At 38.9% G+C, this 27048-nt stretch overlaps 1 protein-coding gene across 3 annotated transcripts; it reads left to right on the top strand.

The window, feature by feature from the left end:
• Positions 1-50: 50 nt before the first annotated feature.
• TMEM185A (transmembrane protein 185A) lies at positions 51-25981 on the top strand. Of its 3 annotated transcripts, none has more exons than XM_051968562.1 (8): positions 51-272; positions 9770-9829; positions 9984-10160; positions 11724-11931; positions 17884-17967; positions 21423-21599; positions 22349-22472; positions 24173-25981. In XM_051968562.1, the coding sequence occupies exons 1-8, from the start codon at positions 235-237 to the stop codon at positions 24415-24417; spliced, it is 1113 nt and encodes a 370-aa protein (XP_051824522.1). In that variant the 5' UTR covers positions 51-234; the 3' UTR covers positions 24418-25981. The 3 variants fall into 3 exon arrangements, with proteins under 3 accessions (XP_051824522.1, XP_051824520.1, XP_051824523.1); XM_051968560.1 differs by lacking the exon at positions 9770-9829 and adding an exon at positions 8543-8608; XM_051968563.1 differs by lacking the exon at positions 9770-9829 and having other exon boundaries at positions 52-272.
• Positions 25982-27048: the final 1067 nt, after the last annotated feature.

Genomic DNA, 27048 nt, shown 5'->3' with positions numbered 1-27048 from the left:
AGTCCCTTTACGGAAGCCGGCTAGGGAGGAGTTGGGGGTGGGGGGGGAAGAGGAGGCGGCCTCTCAGGCCTCGGGAGGAGGAGAAGGGGGAGGAGGAGGAGGAGGCTGAGGCATAGGAGGAAAGACACGGACCCGGAGCAACGGCGGGACGGGTAGCACCATGAATCCGTTGTGACGCCCGACTGGAGCGGTGTCGGGGAAGAAGGAGAGGAGTGAGCAGCGAAGTTTTTCGCCATGAACCTGAGGGGCCTCTTTCAGGACTTTAACCCAAGGTGAGGCCGCGCAGCGCCCCCCGGGAATTAAAGGGCCAGGGACACCGGGAGGGAAGAAGCTGGAGATGGGGGGAAGCAGCGAGAACAGCTTTGGGGGGAACCAGGAAAGAGATCCCGGGGCTCGATCTGTGGGCCCTTCTGCTTTCTCTTCCCCTATTTAAAGGTCCTTCCCTGGAAACGACCCCTATTCCCCTTCATCTTCTCCTCCCCTGACAATACCATCAATTCCCCTGACCCTCCTAGGCCAAACGTTGAATGTCTGCTTTCAACTTGTTTGTCAGTTTATACACACGGACACACAGACACATACTGCCAACAGATCGCTTCCACGCCTTTCCCCCCCCCACCCCCCCTTCATTGTTTTCACCACTTCCTTCTCGTTGTCTTGTTCTTTCTTTCTCTCACCCCCTCTGCCCTCCAGGGCTCAGCATCAAACCTCTTTCATTTCACCCTTGTGTTACCACCCTGCTCTTTCACTCCTAAGCTTTCCCTTGATTTTTCAACCTTATCCTTTGATCTCCCTTAATTTTTCTATTCTTTATTTATCTTGCTGAATTTGTATCTGGAACCAAGCCTGGAGTTGATGGCAAGATATACTGGTACTTGTCTTACGTAGAATCTTTTAATGAGAAACTTAGAATTTTCCACCTTCTTACTTCAGTATACTGTTTGGTAGGTGTTGCTAGAGCCTTCCCTCTGTGATTACTTCCCATTTACACTCTGTGTGTGTGTGTGTGTGTGTGTGTGTGTGTGTGTGTGTGTATGTGTGTATGTGTGTATAAAACATGCAGTTGTTTGAATCTTGTCTCCCTCATTAAATTGTATGCCTTTTGAGAGTAGACTAATTTTGCCTTTTTTGAATCCCAAAGCTTAGCACAATACTTAACACATAGCATGGGCTTAATAAATGTTCCTTGACTGACTGAAGCAAGAACTAGGTTCCTCATTTCAGATAACTGAGATAGAGAAGTCATGATTTTCCTCATCATGTTAGTAATGAACCAAACTTCCTATATACAGCAGTGCCTCTGTGGAACCTACATTCCATAATCTAGCCAAAAGTCCAGTGGCAAGCAAAAGGTCATTGGAAGTTTTGTAACACAGAGATAGATGGCTTACTTTGTAGTGGATTGTGAGAGAGAGAATGTATGTACCTTATGTGTATGTGTCTCTGTGTGTTATAGAAATGGGCTGCATCATCGGTGGCCTCATAGGTATGTCATATGAGGAACAGAGAGAGGACTTTTTCAAAACTTCAGAAATGACTTTTGCACTACGAGTAAAGCAACTAAGCGCTAGGGTTGATCCCCATTCATTCATTCATTTACCAAACACGTTAAGTGCCTGCTGTTTGCAAAGCATGGTACTAAAGGAGAGGGGAAGATCACGAAAAGTCTAAATAAAACATAGATTTTTGTCTAAATGGATCTACCAAAGTGCTCTGTGTGTGGGGGGGGGTGGGGTGGAACTGGTATACATTACACGCTAAGTGCATTAGAGAATTTCAAAACAATAAAGGGGATTAGGGAGAACCTCTTGGAGAAGGTGATGTTTAAGATGGGCTTTAAAGGATAAAGTTAGAAATGTAAGATAAGAAAGGGCCTAGGGAGTGGCTCTCCAGATTTAGGGAATTCTGTGAACAGAGGTGTAGATGAGGTGGAGGTGGAGAACAGCATATGATACCTAAAGAAAAGTAAAATGAAGTTATGATAGGATTGTGGGCCATGAATGCTAGAAAAAAGGAATTTGACCCTGATTTGATAAGCAGTGAAAAAAAAAACAAAAACAAACAAACCCACTCAGGAAGTTTGAGGAGTGGTGTGATAAGGTGTATGGAGACAAAAGAATTTTGGTAATATAAAGAATTGATTGAAGATGCAGAATTAGAAAGGAGGGACCAAAAAGTAATGAGTTTTAGTTTTAGTTTCTTTCGATAATGAGAACACTAATTAAAAACTGAGCTCTTGGTACATTGGACGGAACACTAGTTCTGGAGTGGAGGATCTAAATTCAGATCCTCTGTTATCTTGGACAAATGACTTAATCTCCCTGGACCCAGGTTTCCTTCCTTATCAGTAAAATGTGGGACTTGGAGCAGATAAACTCCAGGTGGGTGGGTGGGGTGGGGGTGCGCCTGGGAAGCAAGCATTCTGCTCTAGAGCTTAGGAACCTGCTTTGGGCCTGGAGCCACTCCTCTATTTGTCTTATCTATCAGTATTGGGAGTTGGATCTCTCACCAGAAATGTGCCAGGGATTGTATAGCACTTCCTTGTCAAAAAGTGTTCCAAAATTCATTGGATAATAATCCACCAATTCAGAATTCAAAAGGAATTGGAAGTAATTATCTATGGCATAACACTGGATTGGGAAGTCAGATGACTCTGGGTTCAGATCCTTGCCTCTGTGTGACCTGGGATCTACATGATCTCCAAGGTCCCCTCTACCTTCCAATCTATGATCCTCTGACTAAAGGGATTGACAAGGAGAACTTGGCTGCTGCAGCTACAAAAATATTAGCTGGAGTGTTTGTTTTCTATTTTTGAAACATTTTGGGTATGTTCAGTTTTTTTGAAATCAGTATAAGAAAATTTCATATCTCCAAATACAGATATGCCAATCATAAACATGTTAATTATTTTAATTCTACTACCAGCTAGTAGTAGTAAAGTAAAAACTTTAACTTTTTTGCCTCATGGTTTTAACTTTTATATTATATTTTTGTATTAGCACACTTTGAATTCATTGAGAATGAACTGGGTTATAGAGATTGCATTATTTTTTTCAATTGAAACTTAAGATGGTTGATTGATAATGTTAACAAATCAGTTTAGTGAGATTAGAAGGCATAGAAAAGTTGTAGTCAGCATTATCAAAAGAGTTTGAGATGTTTTGCACAATAGACTTGCCTTTTAAACATCCTTTCCTCCTTGAATGTTATGAAGGGTCCCTCAGACACATACCAGGTGCTTTTCAACAAACATTAGGCCCCAACTGTGTTCCAGGCATAGCAGTAACCTGGTATAGTGCAAAGAGTTCTGGGCTTTAAATAAGGAAGACCTCAGTAAAGTGCCACCAAGATATAGTAGCACAGTGACACTGAGCAAGTTAATTAACCTCAGACAATTCCTCAGGAACCCATTCCATGATTTAATAGATGTCAGTCTTGATTGGCATTTCCTACTCCCAGCTGGTGGGTAAGGATATGGCAGGCATTGTTCTAGGTATAGAAAGATGAAAAACCACACATATACCTTGCGCTTCCCCACATGTAACTTACTTTACAATGCTGAATTAGGGAGAAAGCTTGTGCTGGAAAGCCTGGGTCCCTGCCTTATTTTGCTCAGTTTTTAAAAGGCACTATACATGTAATCAAAAGAATATTGAGATATCAGACTGCTGTCTTGGGGAGAGGAAAAAATTTAGATCTCAAAATGTTATAAAACATGGGTGTTGAAAATTGTCTTTACATGTAATTGGAAAAAATAAAATACTCTTTACATAAAAAAGAAAGAGTATTTCATTCTGGTTTTTTTGCCATTGATAATAATTGAGTCACTCTTTGGAATGTGATTGTAAAACAACAGGATTTGCTTAGATCAGGGATTCTTAACCTAGATTCCATGTACTTGTATTTTTAAAAAGATAACAGTATTTCTATATGGTTGGTTTCCTTTGTAAATCCAGGTATTTGATTTGATTTTACTCTGTGCATTTTAAAACATTCGGAGAAGAGGTCTATGGTTTTGCCAGATTGATGGCCCAAGGGATCCATGACTCCCAAAAAGGTTAAGAACCTGTGGATAAAATGATCAGTAAAACTCCTCATGGCTCCAGGAGTAGTACTATCATGTTCCATACAGAATCTTACAATCTAGGAGCCTTTAGGGGAAACCTCCTGCTGTTGTTTTTACTGCTAGTTCCATGAATTCATGAAACATGGGTATCCCACACCCATCCCTGTCTATCAGAAACAAATTGTCATTATATTGCACAGGAGAGGCCCAAAGCTGTGACAGGTTCCTAAACTCAACAGGAGACCCAAATCTTTCCAGCCTTCTGACTCTGGAATAGTGTTCTCTCTCTCCCCCACCCTCCCATGCTATAGTAGTTGAAGTGACCGGGATGTTTTTTTTTTCAGGTTAGGCCTGATACTGATTTCCCAGCACTCAAATGGGCAGGCTGAGTTACCAGGTAACAGCTGTGAGCCTATTTCTAGCATCATGAAATTCTTTTCACAATTACTCTCTAGTTTCATAGCAAGTTAAGACCTGCTGAATCAGATATGTTGGCTTCATCAACAGTCATTACCTGCCTGAGTGAGGCTTTCTGATGGCTGGGGCACCTTAGTCATAGGATTTCTAAACTTCAGTTCAGAGTAGCTGCTGCTTTGTTTTTTATCCACAGTATCAGTGTAACCACTTTTGTCGTTTCCCAGAATCATGGAAACTGGAGATTCCTTACTGCTTCAGAGATACTGCAGGGGATAAAAAAAAAAAAGGCTGCCCAATATCTGTGGCCTAAGAGCCATCTTTGGGACTTGTGAAGCTTTAGACTCTAAGATAGAATTGAGATCTTGGCATCCTTTTTTTTTTTTTTTTCCCCAAACAAATTGAATTCAGGATCAGCATCTTTCTGACATGGATTGTTAAATGAAGCTGAAGGGGAAGGGGCCTAGGAAAGAAGAGAGGAAAGGAGAGGACAGGGCTCATCAGCTAGTCCTTTTAAAAATTTCACATGTTACATCTTTTAAAGCCACATCAATAAAGCCATGGCAGTATAAATGAATAGCAGCAGGATGACGGTTGAACTTTAATAGGTGTCATCAAAATATTTATATTTCTAATGGGTGATGTTTTTTAAATGGTGTAGCTAGAATTAAATTCCATGACTGGTTGTAAAAAAGATTTTTGAGAGGATTGAGTTACAAATCATTGGATCTCTTCTATCCCTCCACATTTTGCTACTGGGGATGCCAAATAAACATCTTAAACTCAACCTGTCCTAAAGTTAATGGACATAAAAATGGAGTTAATTGCCTAAGGTCCCTGAGGTGGTAAGTGACACAGCTGGGTTGTGAAATTCAGCATTCTTGTCATTGCAGCCCACTGCCAAACCTATTCCCCTCCCTTCTCTATCCCTAGCATTAGGAGTGGATCAGAATCAAAGAATCTAGAGGAAACCCAAGTAGGTTTCATGCTCTTCATTTTGTAAGTTTTAATTATATGTTGAATCTATGTGGATAAGCAGTGGCTCAGTAAAATAAAGCTTATTGAATAGACAGGCCTCTGTCATCTACTTATTGAGCATCAACTACACTGACTGAATTGAGTATAATATTTCTTTCTCCAGTTCTTTAGTTTTTAGTCATTCAGGCTGTAAACATCAGCACCTACTATGCGCTCCACAGTGGAATAATGAGGTCTGTTAAGAAGAGAATAAGAGGAAGGAAAGTGAAGACACTTATTATGGAAGGCCTTTTTGAGAAATTTAGCCACAAGGGGTAGAAAAGACAGTTTATCACGAATAGAAGGATCAAGTAAGGATTTTTTGAGGATAAAAGAGAAATGGGCATGCTTATAGACAGTATGCAAGGAGAAGGGTTAGAATGGGATTGCTTGAGCAAAGAGAGGGGTTATCCTTGGAGTAATGCCGCCTCTTAATTTCACCTTGAATATTACCCGAAAAATACACATAACAGGAAAATAAAAATGTTGTCATCAATGAGGAAGCTAGATGGGGCAGTGTCTAGTTAGGAAGATTGCTTTAAAGATCTGGCTTCAGATATTAAATAGCCAGGTGACGCTGGGCAAGTCACTTCATCTTGTTTGCCTCAGTTTCCTCATCTGTAAAATGAGCTGGAGAAGAAAATGCGAAATTGCTCTAGCATCTCTGCCAGAAAAACCCCAAATGGGGTCATGAAGAGGCGGACGTGACTGAAAGAAGAGTGAATAACAACAAATATCTACCATCGAAATCCTAGTATATGAAATAGAAACTTTTGCAATGTTTTGCAAATATCTGAGGAGCTATCATGTGAAAAAGAGATGGGGCTTTTTATGCTTGGCCTCAGAGATCAAACCCCCAGGGTCAGTGGTGGTTTCTTTTGATGAAGGTATATCCTTCCAGAGCCACATTGTAGTGAATGTCCATTTGCCTCATTGCATTCAGCTCGGTAGTTTGGCTTGGTTTTTGTATTTATGTGCAGGCATTGTGGGCCATAGTTTTTCTCTTGCTAGTGATTTCATTGGATTTTGTCTTCTGGATTGCTAAACATCTCTACTGCTGTCCATCCCACATCGCAGCTATGGTATCTAGTTTGGTATAGATGTAAAGGCAATTTTCTCCTTCCCCTTTTCGATTTGAAATTCTTCTAATTAGATTTGCAAGACTCAAGGCAAGGAGATTCTTACCAGCCACAAAATCTCCCTGGCCGGGAGCCCATTCTTGATATATTTTAAGCTGTGATTCAGAAATCCAAATCCTGTTTTCAGATATCATCTTCTTAAGCCAGCTGTTCATTTAGTTGAGGGATCACTCCTTCCGTACCCTTGCATGTGGTGTTTTTTTCCTCTCTCTCTCATCCTAAACCATCTATAAAAAGCCAAGTCTTCCCTATAACAACCTTAGTGATATTTCACTGCTGTCAACCTGATCCGCTTCTAGAAATTAATTCAGAAGCAAGTAACCACATTATGTCATAAGGAACTTTCATTTTAGGAGGTGCTTTGATTGGAGCCTAGACTCTGCAGGCAAAAAACCACACACAGATGAAAGTACATAAATCCAAATGACTGTTGGCCTTTAAAGAAGTCCCCCTGGGATACTGGGTATACACTTAATTCAGTGATGCTGGCACTGCTCAAAACCTTTTTGAAAATCTTCTTTGGAAATAACCCCGAGCCTGGGTAGGAAACCATAAAGACAGCCTAAGCAGAGTAGTTTTACTTTTCTTGAATGTAAGCATACCTGGGCTCTTTAAAAGTGAGTGCACAGGTAGCAAGGGCAAAGGTGTCTCAAAATTCCCTGAGGTAGCTTTCCTAGTCTAAAAGCTTGGCATTTTCATTTGCCACTAATAGACACGGGAAGAGCAGCAATATGTGGGACATGGAACTTGGGAAATAGTCATCAAATCAAATCAAAACCCTGAATTAAATTCCAGAACCACCTTTGCTCTAAATGGTAATTCAGAATATGTGCTCCTTAATCTGAGCCATTTGTTTGTTACTCAGTGTTGGCCATTTCTACTCAGAGTACTGATAAAAATATTTCCATTTTGTTAATAATGTTAGTAATTGTGTTTGTTTCTCAACATTTAATTCAGTTCTGCAGATCGTCTTTTCATTCTATCAGCTCTCATGGTCTAGTCGTATCATGAACCACATTAATTTTGTTTTTATGCTATAATTGAATTCCGAGTTGCCGTCCTCACTAAGAGTCTGCTGAACTAGATAAAAGTATCATTGGGAAAGGTTTAAAGAAGTAAATAAAAATACAGTAACAACGGAGATGATGTTCATTTGTGGTTTTCCACATCAGTATGTCTCCTACAAGGATCCATTTCTATTTGCATTTGATACCAATGGTTTAATATTCTTCCTCGTTAGTATAGTAATATATATTACTATATAGTATGTAATACACTTTTGCATCTGGAATTAAACTAGTTGAAATTTCTGTTCAAAGACCTTGTTTACTGTTCACAATGTTCTGCTTGGTGTCAAGAATAGAAATGTCCTAAATAAGACAATTTGTTGTTGAAAATATATTATCAAGCCTAGGAAGTTCCTAAGAAGAATCTTAGTATCTAGAGGTAATGTATAAATTTATTGTTGCATGCAAATTGTCAGCTTCTCACAAGGAACAAAGAATATTTAAAAATATGAAGGAAAATTATAGGCAGAGCTGTAGAGTGAAGCAAGTAGAGAGTAATCTATGTCCCAACTACAAGTAAGTAAAGGAAAGTAAGCTGGGTGGGGGCCTCCGAGTTAGATTCAGCAGGACAATAGCAGTGCAGCCTGTGTTTTTAACAGAGGATCAGTTACATAGAACAGTAGGGCTAGGGTTAGGAACTGGACCTAGGGTTTCATTGGTAAATGGAACTCCTAGGTAAAGGAACTTCTCTCCCAATGCTGGGCAGTACCTTCTCTGCCTCTCAGAGTTTTAGAGAGTTGGCTGAAACACCAAGAAATTGGTGCCGAGATTTCCCCAGAGTTACACAGCCAGGATGTGTCAAGAGAGAGATGGGAAACCCCCTCCCTCCCTTCCCCCAGCTCTCTTCTGGCATCAAGGAAGTCTGACCGGGGCAGAGTATGGCAGAGGGACACAGGTTGTACATAGTAAGTATGCTGGTTTGTCTATGTCTGTTGACTGTATTAAAACAAAATGTATTGGTTTAAAAAATGCAAGGGGGGAAAGAAGCATTCGTTGTGTTCTTTCCCCTCTCCCCCTCGCCCCCCAAATTCTGCTTGAGCTAGGAGTCGAGGTAAGAAAACTACTCTTTCCTGGAAGAGAAGAGAGGTCTTGAGAACAGATGGGAGAGCTTTTATAGTTTGACCAAGGTTCTGTTGGCTTCCCAAAACATATTATTGATCACCGGCTGTTTCTTCCTCTGGCTCTTTTTATCTTTTTCAGTCTATTCACTTTGAAAAGAAAGAGCCAGGAAGTAAGGACCTGAGCAGAGCATTCCATCTAAGTTTCTGCCAAGTCTAGAAGCCTTGTAATGACAGTTAGATAATTTTACAGATCACTTTCTCCATTTTAGCTCCATTTTCCAAAGCAGGAAGCTGAAGCTCAGAAAGGTGAATAGATTTATCCCAGTTATATAAATAAACAGTAGGCATCACATCTAGGATTCAAATCCAGGATCTGAGCCCAAAGTTTAATACTACCACCACCACCTGGGGACGATGGAGAACGTAGATTGTTTTTTGGTTTGGGGTTGAAATTAAAGCCCCTTTTGCAATCTTATTGGCAAGCCTTAGATTTAAAAATCATAGGAAATGCCATAGCTACTGACTGAATCTGATCATGCAGGATTTTTTTGTGCTTGGGGAAAATCCCTTATAATGATTATACCTTATAGGTCCAGGGCTTGTTGAAACCTCTTTTTAGAATTAAAGTATTATATGATTCTTTTTGGTAAGTCTTTGTTATTACTTCTGTCATGAAAAATTTCTACTACAAATAATTAAAGTCAGGATGATGAAATGAAACTCTTAAGATTCTGATGGGGGGATTTATTTATAGTCTTATATGCCCCTTCAAATACCTCGTTAAAATTGTATATAAATATTTTCAAGACATCAAGAGGGGCATATTTTAATTATTTTATATGAGTTTTGATTATTATGTACATACATGTTTAATGTTAGGTTATGAACATGGCTTTTGCCTAGTATTTTTCTTTTGCAAAAGTTTTAAGCAGAGTTTAATTGATGCCTTTTGTCTTTACATCCTGGTCATTTGTGAATGTGCCCATGACCCCCTTCCACTCCCAGTGAATCTTCCCTTTTAACAAAGAAAAGAAAGTTAAGCAAAACCAATCTCCACAGCCCCGGGTAAGAATATTTTTATGTTTAAAGGAACCTAAGTTTTTGTCTCTTACGATGTTAATCATGCTTCGCTTTTTGCCATAGATTTTGTTATAAAAGAATTCTTTTCAATTGTTCTCTTCCTCCCCCTGCCCCTTTTTTTATTTTTTATTTTTGTTAGTAAATTCCTCATCTATGCTTGCCTGCTGCTGTTTTCTGTGCTGCTGGCCCTTCGGCTGGATGGTATTATTCAGTGGAGTTATTGGGCTGTCTTTGCTCCAATATGGCTATGGAAATTAATGGTCATCGTCGGCGCCTCAGTTGGAACCGGAGTCTGGGCACGTAACCCCCAGTATCGGTAAGCTTGCTTTATCAGAGAGAGTGTATGATTAGATTTCGATCAAGTTTAGCAGAGATAAGTGCATGTCATAGATACGTGAATGATTTTTCAATTTAGTAAGAAACCCTTTTTATATATGTAAATATAATGGTTGCTGTAAAAGTGTATCATAATTTTATGTGAGTTCTTCTTTCTTCACATAAGGTAGCAAGCTGCATTTTAAAAAAGACTTTTTCTGATACAGAGCATGTGACTTGTAGAGGGGAAAAACGGGATAGTCATCTGAGCATAAACCTGGAGTGTTGTGTTTTTTTTTTTCTATTTTTTGAATCATAGAGTAATAGAATGTTGCGGCTGAAATGGATCTTAGACATCTTCTAGTTAAATCCTCCCATCTTGCAGGTGAGAAAACTGAGGCCTAGAGGGATGAAATGGCTGAGCCAGGGCTAGAACCCTGGCCTCTTGCCTCTCAGTCCAGTGCTGCTTCACTACACTGAACTGCCTCTGCCGTTTTCTTGGTTTTTTTTGGTAAAGTGAGAGTGATTCATTCTACTTGCTTATTAATTTCACAAAGGTTTTAGAAACAATACTTTCTAAGCAGTTCTCAACTCGGGAGAGAGCAGCATTTGTAAATTACCTACTTTTCCCTCCTCTTCACCCCTTTCCTGGTACTTGCTCAGTTTTTCTAGAGAAATTAGAGGCTGTTAAATTGTATTAGAATAGACTGTCATTTGCAGAGTTTCTCATTTGTTGATAAGTGCACTGTGGCAAGTGAAAAGATCTCCGGATTTAAAGTCAGGGAACCCAAGTTCCCCTCGCAACTCTGCTGACAAGTGCTGCCCCCTATCTAACTGAGCAAATCACTTAACCTCTCCAGGCCTCAGTTTCTCCCTCTAACACTTGTGGTAATTGGGCTTCTAAGGTCCTTCCAGCTCTAAAACTCTGATTCTGAGGTACCAAAAAGGGTATGAGGCTGTGGTAATGACTAAGTAAATAAAAATAAAATTAATAATAAGTAAGTAAATAAACAAACGAATGAATGAATTTCCAGGGAAAAGAAAGTTAGATACTTGAATTTCAAGTCCTATGCAGAAATACTGATGGCAGCATTTAAACCTGGTTAGGATTATCACCTTTCATCTTCTGGAGCTGTTGCTAGCACAAGGTGACAGTGCTTGACAGTGAAGCATCTGGTGGCATTTTACTTACTAATACTCTTATGTTCTCTTCTCCCTCCCCCCCCCCCTGTGAAATCACAACCCTAGACAACCCCCCCCCCAAAAAAAAATACAAATCATATAACAAACGAAGTTCCAAGGGGACACAGCCTAGTTGGCTTGTCTGAGCTATCATTTGATTACATGTGGGGGGGTGGTTCCTTTACATTTTTCACATTCCATTTAAGAAACTTAGTTTATTTACATCTTTTATACTTTCCTTCATATTGATACAACGTTTGGTACTGTTTTGCAAATAAGTCTCTCAAAGCATTCTAAATTGCTCAGAATACTTATTTCTAACTGAAATTTGAACTTAGATATTTGGTGTTTTCTTTTTTCTTCTCCTCATGACCGTTTTTAGAGCAGAAGGAGAAACCTGTGTGGAGTTTAAAGCCATGTTAATTGCCGTGGGCATCCACCTGCTCCTGTTGATGTTTGAGGTTCTGGTCTGTGACAGGATTGAGAGGGGAAGCCATTTCTGGCTTCTGGTCTTCATGCCGCTGTTCTTTGTCTCCCCAGTATCTGTTGCAGCCTGTGTGTGGGGATTCCGACATGACAGGTCACTTGAGGTAAAATTTCATGAACTGAAAGTAGATGTTTTTCAGTAAAACCTTTGGTAACATTTTATCATGAATTTCCTTCCAATCATTTAGTGTAGGGGTGTGTGTGTGTGTGTGTGTGTGTGTGTGTGTGTGTGTGTGTGTGTGTGTGTGTGTGTGTGTAAAAACACAAGAAAATGGCAATAATAGTATCCTTTTCTTCAGTAATAATCCCCAATGATCCAATAAAAAATTATGCAGATTTTTATATCTAAAGTTGTTTATTTGATCTTACCTCTAATATTTTAAAATATTTTATATTCATCAAATTAGCTAAGTTTCTATTAGTCCTTCTGAACTTCCTCCTTGATTATGGAAAGAGAGAGTAAGTAGTGGAGAAAAACTTTCACATGAGCCTAGCACCCCTACAGTGATAGAAAGCCCTGCTACTACCTATCAGACAAGTGTTTCTTTAGCCTCTGCCTGAAGGCCTCTGATGAGGAGAAACCCACTACCTTCTGATAACCATATAAGGCAGTGTATTCCACTTTTAGATAACTCTGATTGGTAGAAAATTTTTTCCTTCATCAAGTCTGAATCTTTCTCTTCCCCTTGGTTCCACATTGCCGAAAAAGTATACCTCTTGGGTGTACCAGTTCTTCAGGTACTTAGAAACAGCTGTCATACCTTGGCCTACCCCCCCCCCCACACCCATCTCCTTTTCTCTAGGTTAAACTTCCTCATTCTCTTCATCCAGTCCTTTGATGTCATGGTCTTTATAAAGGCTTTTCACTATTCTGCTTGATTCTCTGGGCGCTCTCAAGCTTATATCTGTCTTTTTCTAAAATGTGGTGCTCTAAACTGAACAAAGTACTCTAGGTATGGTCTGGACAGGGCAAAGTATAGCATAAATTACACTTCCATACTTTTTGCAGCTGTGTCTTTCTTAATGCCTTCTAAGATTACAGGAGCTTCCCCCCTCCCCATATTACATCAACCCTTTGAGCTGGTACTTAATGCTTATTCCCTTCCCCTACCAGGTGTCCTCAAACTACAGCCTGAGGGCCAGATGTGGCAGCTGAAGACGATTATCCGCCTCCCCCAGCGCTATGAAGTTTCTTTACTTCAAGGCCCACAAAACAAAGTTTTTGTTTTTACTATAGTCCGGCCCTCCAACAGTCTGAGGGACAGTGAACTGGCCCCCTATTTAAAAAGTTTGAGGCCCCCTGATTTAGAGAATTTAACAGTAAACCATTAGACCATCGTTCCTCCTTGCCCTTTTTTCAGAGCTAGAGAGAAACCTTTCTACAATTTTCTTATTTTGTCGGGTTTTTTTTTAACCCAAGTATGACACTTCATATTTGTCTCTAATTAATGTCAACTTACTAGATGTAGCCAAAATATTTTAACATGCTCAGATCTTTTTGGATCTCGATGCTGTCATCCAATATGTTAACTAAGCGGCTAACTTTGTGTTAGGTAGCAAATTTTTTGAATCTGCAGATAAATCTTTATCCAAGTCATTGATAAAAATGATAAACAGCACAGGGCTAAGCATAGATCCCTGGGCCAAGTTGATGATGAACCATTAATGACCATTCTTGCCATTTAGCTAGTCACCAAGTTTGAGAGCCACCAGACATAAGCTGTCTTTAGCCCACATTTCCTCATCTTGTCCACAAGAAAAGCCCAAGTCTTTGTCAAATACTTTGCTTGTTTCTGAGTAAACTATAACGACAGCATTCCCCAGTCATCCACTGGTCTAATAATGCTATCTGAGGAGCGAATTATCCTAGGGTAATCCTAGAATGACCTATTCTCGTTGAACCCCTTCTGGCTCTTTGTGGTCACTGTTTCCTTTTTGAGAAACTGTTGCCTAACCATCCTTTTGAATAATATGTTTTAGAGTTTAGTCAAAAATTGAAGTCAAGCTCATTGGCCTATGGTCTGCAGACTTGAAATGAAATTGAAAAAAATTTTTTTTTTTTTTTTTTTTTTTTGCTTTTTGCTGAGGCAATTGGGTTTTAAGTGACTTGCCCAGAGTCACACAATTAGGAAGTATTAAGTGTCTGAGTTCAGTCCTCCTGACTTCAGGGCTGGTGCTCTATCTACTGTGCCACCTAGCTGTCTCTGAAATGAAAATTTTTGAGAAAATAAAGTATACAAACAAATGCTAGCTGAGTTGGACATTGAACAGCTATTCCTAACTATAGAGTTAAAGAAAAACCTTTTCAGAGCCACTGTCTTCGCAGCCCTATCTACTAGAAGGGAAAACATGGCAAAACCTGCCGTCTCTTAGCTCATGTGTTTGCCTTATTCCTGCCTATCGTTGTATTATTTGTAATATTAGAATGGAACTTTGATAAAGAAAACATCACTGTGTGTTGTGAGAGAGTGGTTTGTTAGCTAGACATAGAGAAGAGATTAGGTGCTTGTAAAGTTCCTTTATCACCATTTTATCATGTTTCATCTTCTGATAGTTCATTGTACTAGCAACTCTATTGCCATGTGGCAGGAACTCTCACCAGACTAGAGAAACACATGCTAAGGATTCCTTTATTTGGAATGACAGCATTCATTTTTTTCATGGTACACCCTGGATTAGTCATCTCCCTCCAAAAACAAGCAAACAAACAACATAGGAACTTCTTTTCCTAATGTATAAACCTAACAAGATACAAGAGACTAAACACTGTACCATTAGCGATGCAAGGTTTATACCTCCACTTCTCTATACATTAAAGTCTTTCTTGAGTTGTGTCATAGAAGATTTAGAACAGGGATATCCTCAAACTTTTTAAATAGGGGGCCAGTTCACTGTCCCTCAGACTGTTGGAGGGCCGGACTATAGTAAAAACAAAAACTTTGTTTTGTGGGTCTTGAAATTAAAAAATTTCATAGCCCTGGGTGAGGGGGAAAAACATCCTCAGCTGCTGTTTCTGGCCTGCGGGCCATAGTTTGAGGACCCCTGCTTTAGAGGCAAAAGCCTTCGATTAAACTTGCTGCATTCTAATCAGAATGTCTTAACAACCATTCTGCTTTAGTCCATGTTATCCATTCTCCTCATCGCTCCTCAAGGCAGCCCTTTTCATTCCTACATAATTGATTCTCTATCTTACTCCCAACAGAAAGTATTCCAAAGTTTTATTCTCCTTCCTCCTCAAACCCCTCACGCTTTGCTTTGCACACTTCTACCTTGCCAGTTGCCTTTTGACATTTGAAACTGAATGTCCCAAGGATATCTTAAATTCTTAAATTCAGCACATCTAAAACTGAATTCATTATCTTTCCCCCAAGCCTTCCCTTCTTCCTAAGGGAAGGGACCACAATCCTTTCAGTGTCCGAGTTCTTAAACTTAGATCCCAGATTTCTCACTCTCCCTCATGTCCAAATTTCAACATCTTTCTCAGCATCTCTCGAATCTCAGCAAATGCCTTCTCTCTACTCCCATAGACTTAATTCAGACCTTCATCATCCTTCATCTGAACTACTGCATTAAACACCTTATTGGTCTCCTTGTCCCAACTCTTTCCTCACCACAGTCCATCCTATATACACTGTTGCCAAAGTTGTGTTCCTTAAGCACAGATCTGACCTATTCATTCCATCCCACTGGTTTCTTGTTGTCTTTAGGATGAAAGGTGAAATCCTCTCTTTGGCTTTTAAAGCCCTATCTAACCTGGTTCCACTATACCTTTGCAGCCTCGTTGAACATCATACTTCCCCCTCCTTCCAACCAAACTGATTCCTATCTAGTTTTTCACACATGATATATACTTTCTCCCATAATTGTGCCTTCATACTGAATATCTCTCATGGCTGAAAAGCATTGCCGTTTTGCATCTACCTCATAGAGTTTCTTTTTCTTAGATATCATCTGCATGGAGCCTTTCCTAATCTACTTGTACCCTCTCTCCAAACCTACCTTATATTTAATGACTTTGTATATATTTGTATTTGTTCACTTTATATTTAAGCTTTCTTTACTTCCATATATTTATTTTTATCTCCCTCTTTAAAATGTAAGTTCATTGCAAATAGGGATTGTTTGACTCTTTTTCTAAGTTACAGAGCCTGCTACATAATAGGTACTTCATAAATGCCTTTTGATTTGTTGAGAATGGCTAGGCTAGAAAAAAGAAAAACATGAAAGACAGATTCTAAATATATGACCAGTCATTTTATCTCTATAATAATGTAGCATAGAGTCTATATAGTCTGCTAGCATGATTGGCTAAATTTATCTTTTTTTAAAAACTGCTCGCAAAAATACTGCCAAATATTTGTATGAGAATATGCAATATCATGGTACCACTTACATTGATGGTACTTTTTTTTTAAGTTCATAGGTGCTTTATGTTTATGCTTTTGGTTGTTTGGGGGTTAGGGATAAGGAGGTTTCTGCACCTGAGATTTCATGGCAGTGAGGGAGGGGTGAATCTTGTTGTGGAGATACCTTCCAGTCATTCAGGATAATTGGCCCCTATTGTGAGAGTTGCCTAGGGCCCTAAGAGGTCACTTAGTACGAATCAGAGATAGGACTTGGACTTAGAGCTTCCTGGCTTGAAGGCTAGCCCTCTAAGGTATCTTACGATCTTGCTTCTCTTTCATCATCGGAACCTTTTCAAAATGCAAACTGTACTTGAAGCTCCTCAGTTCTTGATTGTCTAGATAAATATTTCACTAGACTGTACTCCCCATCAATTTGGGTATTCCCTGTGTGGTAGAGTCCCATCCATGCCTCTTCTTTTTCATTTCTTGTGCATATCGCCCTTTAAATTGAAGGATGTTTTGTTTGTTTGTTTGTTTGTTTTTTGCTGAGGCAATTGGGGTTAAGTGACTTGCCCAGGATCACACAGTTGGAAGTGTTAAGTGTCTGAGACCAGATTTGAACTCAGGTCCTTCTGACTTCAGGGCTGGTGCTCTACCCGCTGCACCAACTAGCTGCCCCCTAAATCGAAGATTTACACATTGAGGACATGCACACTACTGAAAGCCTTTCTCAAGGTCTCCGAACATTAGACATGATGCTCTTGAGCTGCCCATGTTATATACATTCTACTTTGTCATGTGAAATATCACCCTCTTTCTCCCGACCTACATGTTATCGCAGGTAGCGGCTGTACCACTTTCATTGTGTCTTTTTAAAAGAAAAATATACTCTAGTGAGTACTTCCCAACACTTCATCCTGGGATCTCCACACAGACTCATGCACATACGTGTACATCTTTAACCTATAGCTGTCACATGAGCAGTCATGAAATTTCTGGAGCCGGGTTCTCTTCATTGTGGTATCATGTCCGAGTAGACATAGAAGAGAAGATTGATAATCATCATGACTTGGATTTTCCAGACAGAGTATCCTCGTGATCTAGGTCCTGGCTTCACCGCCTGCCCATTTTATCTCGGAGGACACTGATCTCAGCCCACCTATCTGCTGAAAATGCATTCTCTCACTTTCCTCTCTTCAACTAAATTAAGTGACATGGTGTATTCATGCAGTCTATAGGTCCCAGCCCGGGGAATAAGATATATTCTCATATATATATATATAATATATATATATATATATATATAATATATATATATATATAATATATATATATATATATATATATATATATAACATATTCTGAACAATGGGGGCAATTTGCAGGATAGAATTGTGTGTCAAATGAATATGGATGATAGCATTGGGCCACTTCTTGGCTTCCAAGTAAGGCGATGAGGAGAATGACAGTGTCCAAGAGGGAGTGAATGAGTAAACGGGAGCAAGTGATAATTATCACCATCTTGTTGCCATCTATCCTAGCTCTCCATTAACGCTGATAATCAGAACTTAACTCTTCTACAGAATTGATGAACCCCTTTGGGTAATATGTCATTACAATTTGCCATCTTGACTTGGTACTATGCTAACTTAAAAACAGCAGTGTTTTCCAGCCTTGTTGTAAATTAATACTTTTCTTCTCCATTCTTAGTTAGAGATCCTGTGCTCCGTCAACATTCTTCAGTTTATATTCATCGCCTTAAGACTGGACAAGATCATCCATTGGCCCTGGCTAGTATGTACTTCTCTCTCTCTCTCTCTCTCTCTCTCTCTGGTAATTGCTTTTTAAACTCTTAATGGATATACAGTTTACTTATAATTCCCTATTTGGTTAGTCAAAGGGAAGGAAGCCAGTGAGGAAAAATGAATCACAACCAGCATGAGTAAAGGTGAGTTTCACAGGCTTCATTTAAATTCTTTGGTGTTGAATCTCTTATTGGAAGCCATTACAGAGGACTACTTTATATCTGCAGCCACATCTAGATGCTCTTTGTGTGAAAGCAAGTATTAGCGTTTAAGACCTGTCAGGTCATGAATGATACAGAAACCATGATAATACAGACCTAGTCTCAGACAAAGTGATTAGTGATTCAGAATTAATTGTGTGAAGGATCAAATTTTCAATTTCTTCTTCATTTTTTTCTTTTTTTCTTTTTTCTTTTTGCCACTTATATGTAAAAACTATATTTTTGAGTGGTTATACATGGACATTCATTTTTTTCCCCATATTTCCTTATGAATCATGTTGGAAGAGAAAAATCAGAACAAAAGGAAAAAATTATGAGAGGGGGAAAAAAAGAAATGAGCATAGCATGTGTTGATTTACATTCAATCTCCATAGTTCACTCTCTGGATGCAGATAGCATTTTCCATCCAAAGTTTATTGGGATTGCCTTGGATCACTAAAATCGTTGAGAAGAACCAAGTTGATCATTGCACAATCTTGCTGTTGCTGTGTACAGTGTATTCCTCCTTCTGTTTGTTTCAGCATCAGTGTGTATAAATCTTTCCAGGCCTTTCTAGACTCAGCTTGTTCATTTTTTATAGAACAGTAATATTCTATTACCTTCATATACCACAACTTGTTCAGACATTCCCCACTTGATGGGCATCTCCTCATTTTCCAATTCTCTGCCACCACCAAAAGAACTGCTACTAACATTTTTGCACACAGGTCCTTTTCCCCTTTTTAAGATCTCTTTGGAATACAAACCCAGTAGGAGCACTGCTAGATCGAAGGGTATGCACATACCCTTTGGACATAATTCCAAATTGTTCTCTAGAACGGTTAGATCATTTCACAACTTCTCCAACAATGCATTATTGTTCCAGTTTTCCCACATCCCCTCCAACGTTTATCATTATCTTTTCCTGTCATCTTGGCCAATCTGAGAAGTGTGAGATGGTACCTCAGAGTTGTTTTTAATTTGCATTTCTCTAATCAATAGTGATTTAGAGCATTTTTCAAAACTATAGATGACTTTGATTTCATCATCTGAAAATTGTCTCTCATATCCTTTGACCATTTACCAACTGGGGAATGACTTGTATTCTTATAAATCCAATTTATTCTTTAGTCTGTGATCATGGACTTATTAGAGCTGGTAGGGACCTTACAGTTTATATTAACCTTCTCATTTTACAGTTGAGGAAACTGAGGCCCATAGAGGAGAAGATACTTGTCTGTACTTATTTATAATTGTAATAAGAGGCAGAGCTCTAACATATGGTGCCGTTAGAAGTGATTGGGTAGATAATCAGTCCTTGAGCATTTGTGTGCCTCAGCATATGAAACAATACAATATGCCTAGATAAAATTACAGCAGTTAAAGGAGAATTCACATCTCTATCCTTGTTATTTTCTCTTCCTTCTACTCTGGGTATATCTTATATCACATGTTGTCTCACCCATTAGTATGTAAACTTGGGGGCAGGGTCCATGTTTTTGCCTTTCTTTATATCTCCATTGCTTAGCATAATGCTGGGTACTAAGTAAGCATGTAAAAATTGTGTTGATTGATTATTATCAGTTTGATCTTGAGCAAGTCACTTTAAATTCCCCAAGTCTCAGTTTCCTTGTCTGTAAAATGAGTCGGGGCAGACTTAATGATTTCTAAGGTCCCTTCCAGTTCTCTTGCTGTGATCATGGGAAAGAGCAAGTAATAGAGGAAATAATAATCATATCTATTAACAAGCTACACAAGAAAGGAATCAGTGACGTGCCTGGGCAAGGCAGTGCCAAAACTATGCAACAAAATTAACTCTCAAGAATACAGGACAGGGGCAACTAGTTGGTGCAATGGATAGAACATCAGTCCTGAAGTCAGGAGGACCTGAGTTCAATTCTGGTCTCAGACACTTAATACTTCCTAGCTATGTGACCCTGGGCAAGTCACTTAACCCCAGTTGCCTCAGCAAAAAAAAAAAAAAAAAAAAAAAAAAAAGACTAGAGGGGGGAGAGAGAGAGAGAGAGAGAGAGTGTGTGTGTGTGTGCGTGTGTGTACACATTTTATGTACATAAATATACCCCTATAAATATGTGTATTTTATATACATAAATATGCCTGGTTGAGGGAGGTGAAGGGAAAGAAAAGATAAGATAAGAATAAGTACACAGCAGCAAACAAAAGAATATCTATAAGGAAGCAAAGAAAAGATGGATAGTTCTCAATACAGTGTCTTCAATTATTATATAGGCTTTCTTAAAATGGAAATTTGTTATTACATATTTTGAATTTTTCCTTATGTTCTGCTGTGCACGTGACAGTATTTCTTTTTCTTCTTGTGTCTTTTTTTCTTCTATCTTGTTTTTTTCCTATTTTGCATTTAAATTTTAAATATATATATATTTTTAAAGAGCAGGGGAAGAATCAGCGAAGGCAAATGGTAATCCCTTACTGGACCTCTGCTGTGTCCCTTCATGCCTTGGGCTGGTTAAATATTTGTTAGTAAGTTACGTTTAACACAGTCTAAAATCAGACTCACCTCAGCCTGAATTCATCATAAGGAGTAATATGTCTGTCCTCATATCTTTTCAGAAAGTTCATTTAAAGCAAAAAGGTTTTTAATCTTTTTTGTTTATGTTCCATGGACACAATAATATGTGTGTGTGTGTGTGTGTGTGTGTGTGTGTGTGTGTGTGTGTGTGTGTGTTTTGCTGAGGCAGTTGGGGTTAAGTGATTTGCCCAGGGTCACACAGCCAGGATTTGAACTCAGGTCCTCCTAACTTCGGGGCTGCTGTTCTACCCATTGAGCCACCTAGATGCCCTACAATAATCTTTTTTAATGCATAAAGTATAATACAGCTAGGTTACAAAAGAACCAATTAGATTGAAATACCAGCATCAAAATATTTTCCAGATTGAGAAGCCCTGCCACAGGCAGAGGTTCTGAAGTATAATTTCATGCACAAAGACTGGAGACCATGAGCACTGCAGGGATGTTGCTTGGAAAAGAACAGGTTTGAATTAGATCAGGATGAAGTCTTCATTATCTACATTCAGGGGATCATCTACCCAACTGACAAGGTTTTCATAATGATGCATGTACGAACACTATGAATGAATACAATTCGTGATCCAAGTGCAAGTTACCAGGTTTTTTAACACTGCTGATAAGTTGAGCTTTTTCCCAAGGCCTACTACAAAATGCCTAACCGATAAAGAGCTCTTTCCTTCTTTTTTTCTCCAGGTTGTTTGTGTGCCTTTGTGGATATTGATGTCCTTTTTGTGCCTGGTCGTGCTGTATTACATAGTTTGGTCTGTCTTATTCTTGCGCTCTATGGATGTGATTGCAGAACAAAGAAGAACACACATAACCATGGCTATCAGCTGGATGACGATTGTTGTGCCACTGCTTACGTTTGAGGTAGTTATTCCAGTGTTTTTTTAAGCAGGCTGTTGTGATCCAGAAAGTCAGATGTCCTGTTTTCTGATGTCAGTCTATAAAAGTGGGAAAGCATTGTGCTTTTTTCTTGCAAAGGCATCATTCACTTATGGGAATAAGAAGGCTACATTCCTGTGAAAAATGCTAACAATTAAAACTTAAAATTTGGCAACTTCTGCTGAAGTGCTCCTCTCACGCCAGACCATAGTATGGAGGGTGATCCTGAAGTCTCAGAAGCTAGCTCAGTGAAGTGTTAAGCTCTGGCAGCTTCTCCCGATCTGGAAAGGCTTTAAGTACTGACCCAAGTGCAGATTGTCTATTATCTGAAGACCAACCTAGCTGATTTCAGAAAGCCTCATCACCAAATGGTTGGCCAACAGGTGATGAATGTATTTGAGTCACAGCAACTCATGACAACCTAATCCATTATGGAGACTTTAGATCTCCATCAGTGGACTGAATGTGTGTGTGCCTTGATCACGCCAGCTTCTTGAAATAAAAAAATAACTCTCGCAAATAGTGGTTTTAGTTTGGTGTAGGCAGCCCAGGAATAGAGACGTCAAAAAGGTGGATTTTTCGGAAAGGTAGACAGGGTTCTGAATGTCCCCTTCGCTACCACCCTCTATTAATAATGCTAGACTCGACATTGCTTAATAGATCTCTTGCTTCTGACTTCATCTGCCATTTCTAAATGTTTCTGAACAGATTATGTTGAAAACTTTTTCTTTTAGATTCTGCTAGTTCATAAACTGGATGGCCATAATACATTCTCATGTGTGCCTATATTTGTCCCACTTTGGCTTTCATTAATAACTCTAATGGCAACAACATTTGGACAGAAAGGAGGCAATCACTGTAAGTCAATATCATGGAAAATACTTAAGGATTTTAAATTTTGACCAGCTGTTGTATATGACAACTTTAATGGTGCTATTTAAGAAGAGAGGCAGCTTGACATAGTAGAGAGAGTCAGCCTTAAAGTTCAAGTCCCACCTTTAATACGTACTGGCTGAGTGACATTGAGCAGGGTCGGAGCCCACCAACACTCCCAGATCCGGCAGTGGAACCAGATTAAAGTATCATTAGGAAATACTGAACAAAATAAATACAAAAAAATATATAGATGGCATTTTATTTCCAAAAGAAGTCAGGATATAGCCCGCAGGAAACCTCATGAAGGGACTAGTGGTCCCCACTTCTATTTGAATTTGACACCACTGATCTAGGTAACTCCATTAAAATTGCAAGTTGCATAGAAGGTGCTAGTCTGCATTGGTAGAGGAAATAGCCTCACCTGGAAGTTTGCTCCACCGATGAAATTACAAATTTTGTCTCTATCCATATTTAATTGGCTATAACTTTGTGAGGAAAAACAAATGGGAATTTCACAAATAAAGGACAAGACAAGTTCTTATTGGTGGTTGGGAATTGGAAAAAAAATTTTGTTAAGTCAGGAAACTTAAAAAAAAAAAAAAAGACTTTTAGCTTTCTTTTTTGCATGCTACTTTGGGAACTGTATATGACTGAGATCTCCAGGATCATATAGACAGTCCCATATCCCAGGAAGCATCACCGCCTGAGCCAGACTCGGGTATCGTACTAGAAGCTACCTAAGAGCAAGGTAAAACTGACAAGGATTCACTGTTCTGGAGATTCCAGAGCTTTCTGCGAGTAGCTCTGGATCCTTTTTTTTTTTTTTTTTTTTTTTTTTTTAAATAGGTTTAAAGTTGTTTATTTAGGGCAGAAGTTCTTACTCTGGAATCCATGAATTTATTTTCTCCTAAATGTTTTGATAACTGCATTTCAACATAATTGATTTACTCTGTAACTCTGTTTTATTTTTGTTTATGTTCATTTATATTATTTTATTTATTTTATTCATTTTGAAACATGATTCCAATAATGGGGTGTGTTGGCTTTTCCGAACTTCCCGGGGAGTCTCCTGATACCCAAAAGGCTGAGCCCCTGATACACAGGAAGAGTTTTAACTTTGTGTCTTGGATATTTAAATCCCTCATATGGTCAGGTGTGAAATAAGACACATTACAGAAATGTTTGTGTGTCTCGTGACTTGAAATTTAACAGATGAGGAAATCTCAGAGTGGGAAGTAGCATGCTCAGCATCCATCTCAGACTCTTTGAGAGGTGTTTCTGCTTAATTTTTTCAGGGACTATACTCTGGGGGTGGTGTCATTTGAGGGATTGGGTCGGACCTATTGTGTACAACTAACTGAGTGGAAAAGTTTTGGGTTTTTTTTTTTAATACAATGGGAAGCTAGTTTCTAATAGATACTCTTTGATTCCCTTGAAACAAATAATGCATCTTATTCTCACTCTGGAAAAATAGTTAGCAGGAGTCTTAGAAAAAAGACATTTCTACATATGTGAAGAGAAAATAAATCCTTTATTTATCTTTGTGATCATATTCCTAATTTTCCATTAGAAAATCAAAAACTGCATAAATACCATTTTAGTATAGACTACATCACTATAAACGTGTTTAAAAAAATGAATTTTACTTGACCTAATTTTTAAAATTGAACTCTTCGTTTCAGGGTGGTTTGGAATTCGTAAAGATTTCTGTCAGTTTCTGCTTGAAATCTTCCCTTTTCTAAGAGAATATGGCAATATTTCATACGATCTACATCATGAAGAAAGTGAGGAAACTGAAGAGACGCCAGTTCCCGAACCTCCAAAAATTGCTCCTATGTTTCGAAAGAAGACTAGAGTAGTTATTACACAGAGTCCTGGAAAATATGTCCTTCCACCTCCAAAATTAAACATAGACATGCCAGATTAAGTTGAAATTCAGGAATCGGATGGACAGTATGTGGCATAAAAGATACACAAGACAAATGTCTTCTACGTTACTTACTTTACCTACATTCTAAACTGGAACTGGAAATAAGAGTCAAATCTTTTCATCTCATGCTTTAAATAAATATCACAGCCACTAGTAAACCATCAGTATGTAATATATAGATATTGACAGTTATTTTAATATATGTCTGTGTGCGAGTCTGACACTTAAAAAGTTTCTATTGGCAGGCTAAATGGATTTCTTAAAAGAGTGAACAATGGGGTACCCGCCTAGTTGTTTTTTTTAAATGCTGCCATACCTTTCAAAAGTAGTTCTAGTCTCAGTGGTGAAACATAATCTACAACCAGCATAAATATTTCTCTATTCCACTACTTGTTTCAAAGCATCATATGCATTATTTTTAGTGTTGCTCCTGTTAAGTTTTTCTTTGGGCATGCTCTTCGCCATCTTTAATGGTCTAACTGGTGAACCTTTCTAATGGAGTGACTCCATGCCTGTATAGTATTTATATGAATGTTTTAGCAATGTGTAATATATTCTGTTAAAATTCTAGTCTGTACATATAATTATATTATGTTAAAATATTTTTAAAAGCCTATATATGAAGATATATGTTCTATTATGAAAGAAATCCTTTCAAGTCTTTTAAAAATATTAATGTGTTGTTGGGGATGGGAACTTATTAAAAAGGTAGTTGATATGACCACAGAAACTGAAAAACGTGTTGATTTGAAATTCAGGTGGTTTTTTATATATATATTTAGGACTATACTAATCGGTCAGTGGAGACAATTTCAAAGCTTGTTACATCACATTCTCAGATTAGGTACTAATTCCATTTGGAAACAGACAGTTGTAGCTTTTACTTGCCTATGACATTCCTGTCGCCTTGATGCAATACCAGACTGTACATTACCGCTTTTGTCCCCACCCGTGTAGCAGATTTGCTCTTAGAACGCTGAAAATTAGAAATAAATGGCACATCCATTTCCAGAAGGCTTGAAATCACAGTTTACTGATAAAAGAAAGCATTAATTGTCATCGGAATACTGAGAGGTGACCAAGGTGGGAGTTGCGAGGATTAAACGTAGATCAGGATTGTGTTTAAGGTCCGAAATGACTTCATGGCGATAGGTAATGCTACACCAGTTCAGCTACTTTCAACAAATGAATTGAAAAGTAATTTGTTAGTATTATCCCAGTGTGGAGAAGAAATCAGATTCCTCCAGCATAACAACCTTGTGACTGACTACAAATGAAATAACTTTTCCTCAGGATAGATCTGAAGGTGTTTGTTTGATTTGATAATATAGGCAACTTTTTTTATTTGTCTGAATTCTGTTTAATGTAAATTATGTAAATAACTAAAACCTTTGCACTGGCCTAGAGACAGCTATGTTCTGTTGGGAGCTTGGGAGGTAGGGGGGTGTGGGGCGGGAATGTAGTTTTTCCAGTTTTTGTGTGTAAAAACCTGAGCTAAAATTCACTATTTTTTCCCTCTACATAGCTGTTCAATAAACTGGTTCCTCATTTTTCATGTGCACATCGTCTAACTTGTTTTGTGTGATGGTCATAAAATCCATTCGGTTTACCCTCCCAATGTACTGTTGCCATAATAAACCCGTTCAGTACGAGAGGATGGGGAGGAGTCCCTAAAGAGAAGCTCTTTCTTCTGAAGGGTTATCACCGACCTCCTCTGAGTTAACATTCCTCCCCAAGTGTAGTAGTACCTCAGTTGGGCTCAGATGATTAACTGGGTGACTCGTGCTGCATACAATCCCCTGGCCCATTTCAGTCCATCTCAGAAGCTGTTGGGAAAGTGGCCCACCTCTCCCTCATCCTCCATCATACACCGGTGGAGAACCTGCTGTGAAATCATTCCTACGTGATTTGGTTCTAAATCATACAGACCCATGAAGCTCCTTCATCCTAATCATTCAGTCTGTCCTTAACCTCAGTTTATCTAGAGATCCCATTCCATTGTGAGTGAGCTCCAATTGTTGGAAAGTTTTACCTTACCTAAGGCTGGCATTTCTATGGAACCCTAAGGTTTATCTTATGCTGTGATTTGGGTGCTATTGTGATTCTCAGATGAGCAGACTTGAGGCTTAGAAACATGTGACTTGTTCAAGGTCACCCAGCCCGTAGTGTCTGAGGTAAAATGTGAATCCAGATCTGCCTGGCTTTGATGTCGACAGGCCTTGTCTTGCTGCCCTGCTACTGTCTCATTTAAGGAGCAGAAATCTGCTCCTTAAAACTCCAGATCTTGTTCTTAATTTTTCCCTCTGGAGTTAAATAGAAGTGTAAATAAAAAACCAACAACCTTCTGTTGACTGATTGAAGCCACTATGATGAAGGAGCTACACATGAAAAATGAGGAATTGGCAAATTAGTGTAAGCCCTCCCCCTGAGATTCCAGGGTCAATGACACTCGGTGTATTCCCCTCCTCCCCCCCCCCCACCCCAGTGTCAAAGAATTGCTTTATCAGCACTTGCGATTTCTGGACAGCAGCAAACATCTCCCATATCCTTCAGTAAAATGTCCATAATAGTTTGCTAATTGGGGTTGTACCTTGAATTTGTGGAAAACTGTCATATGCTCCAGTGCTG

Source organism: Antechinus flavipes, chromosome X, assembly GCF_016432865.1.
Source record: "Antechinus flavipes isolate AdamAnt ecotype Samford, QLD, Australia chromosome X, AdamAnt_v2, whole genome shotgun sequence".
Classification (NCBI taxonomy): Eukaryota; Metazoa; Chordata; class Mammalia; order Dasyuromorphia; family Dasyuridae; genus Antechinus; species Antechinus flavipes.
This window is presented reverse-complemented; position numbering and strand designations above follow the sequence as displayed.

Coding starts and splice junctions, on each gene's coding strand:
- TMEM185A (XM_051968560.1), top strand. CDS start 235: ATGAACCTGAGGGGCCTCTTTCAGGACTTTAACCCAAG. Junction 17,968..21,422: donor TCATCCATTGGCCCTGGCTA/GTATGTACTTCT, acceptor TTTTTTCTCCAG/GTTGTTTGTGTGCCTTTGTG. Junction 21,600..22,348: donor TGCCACTGCTTACGTTTGAG/GTAGTTATTCCA, acceptor TTTTTCTTTTAG/ATTCTGCTAGTTCATAAACT.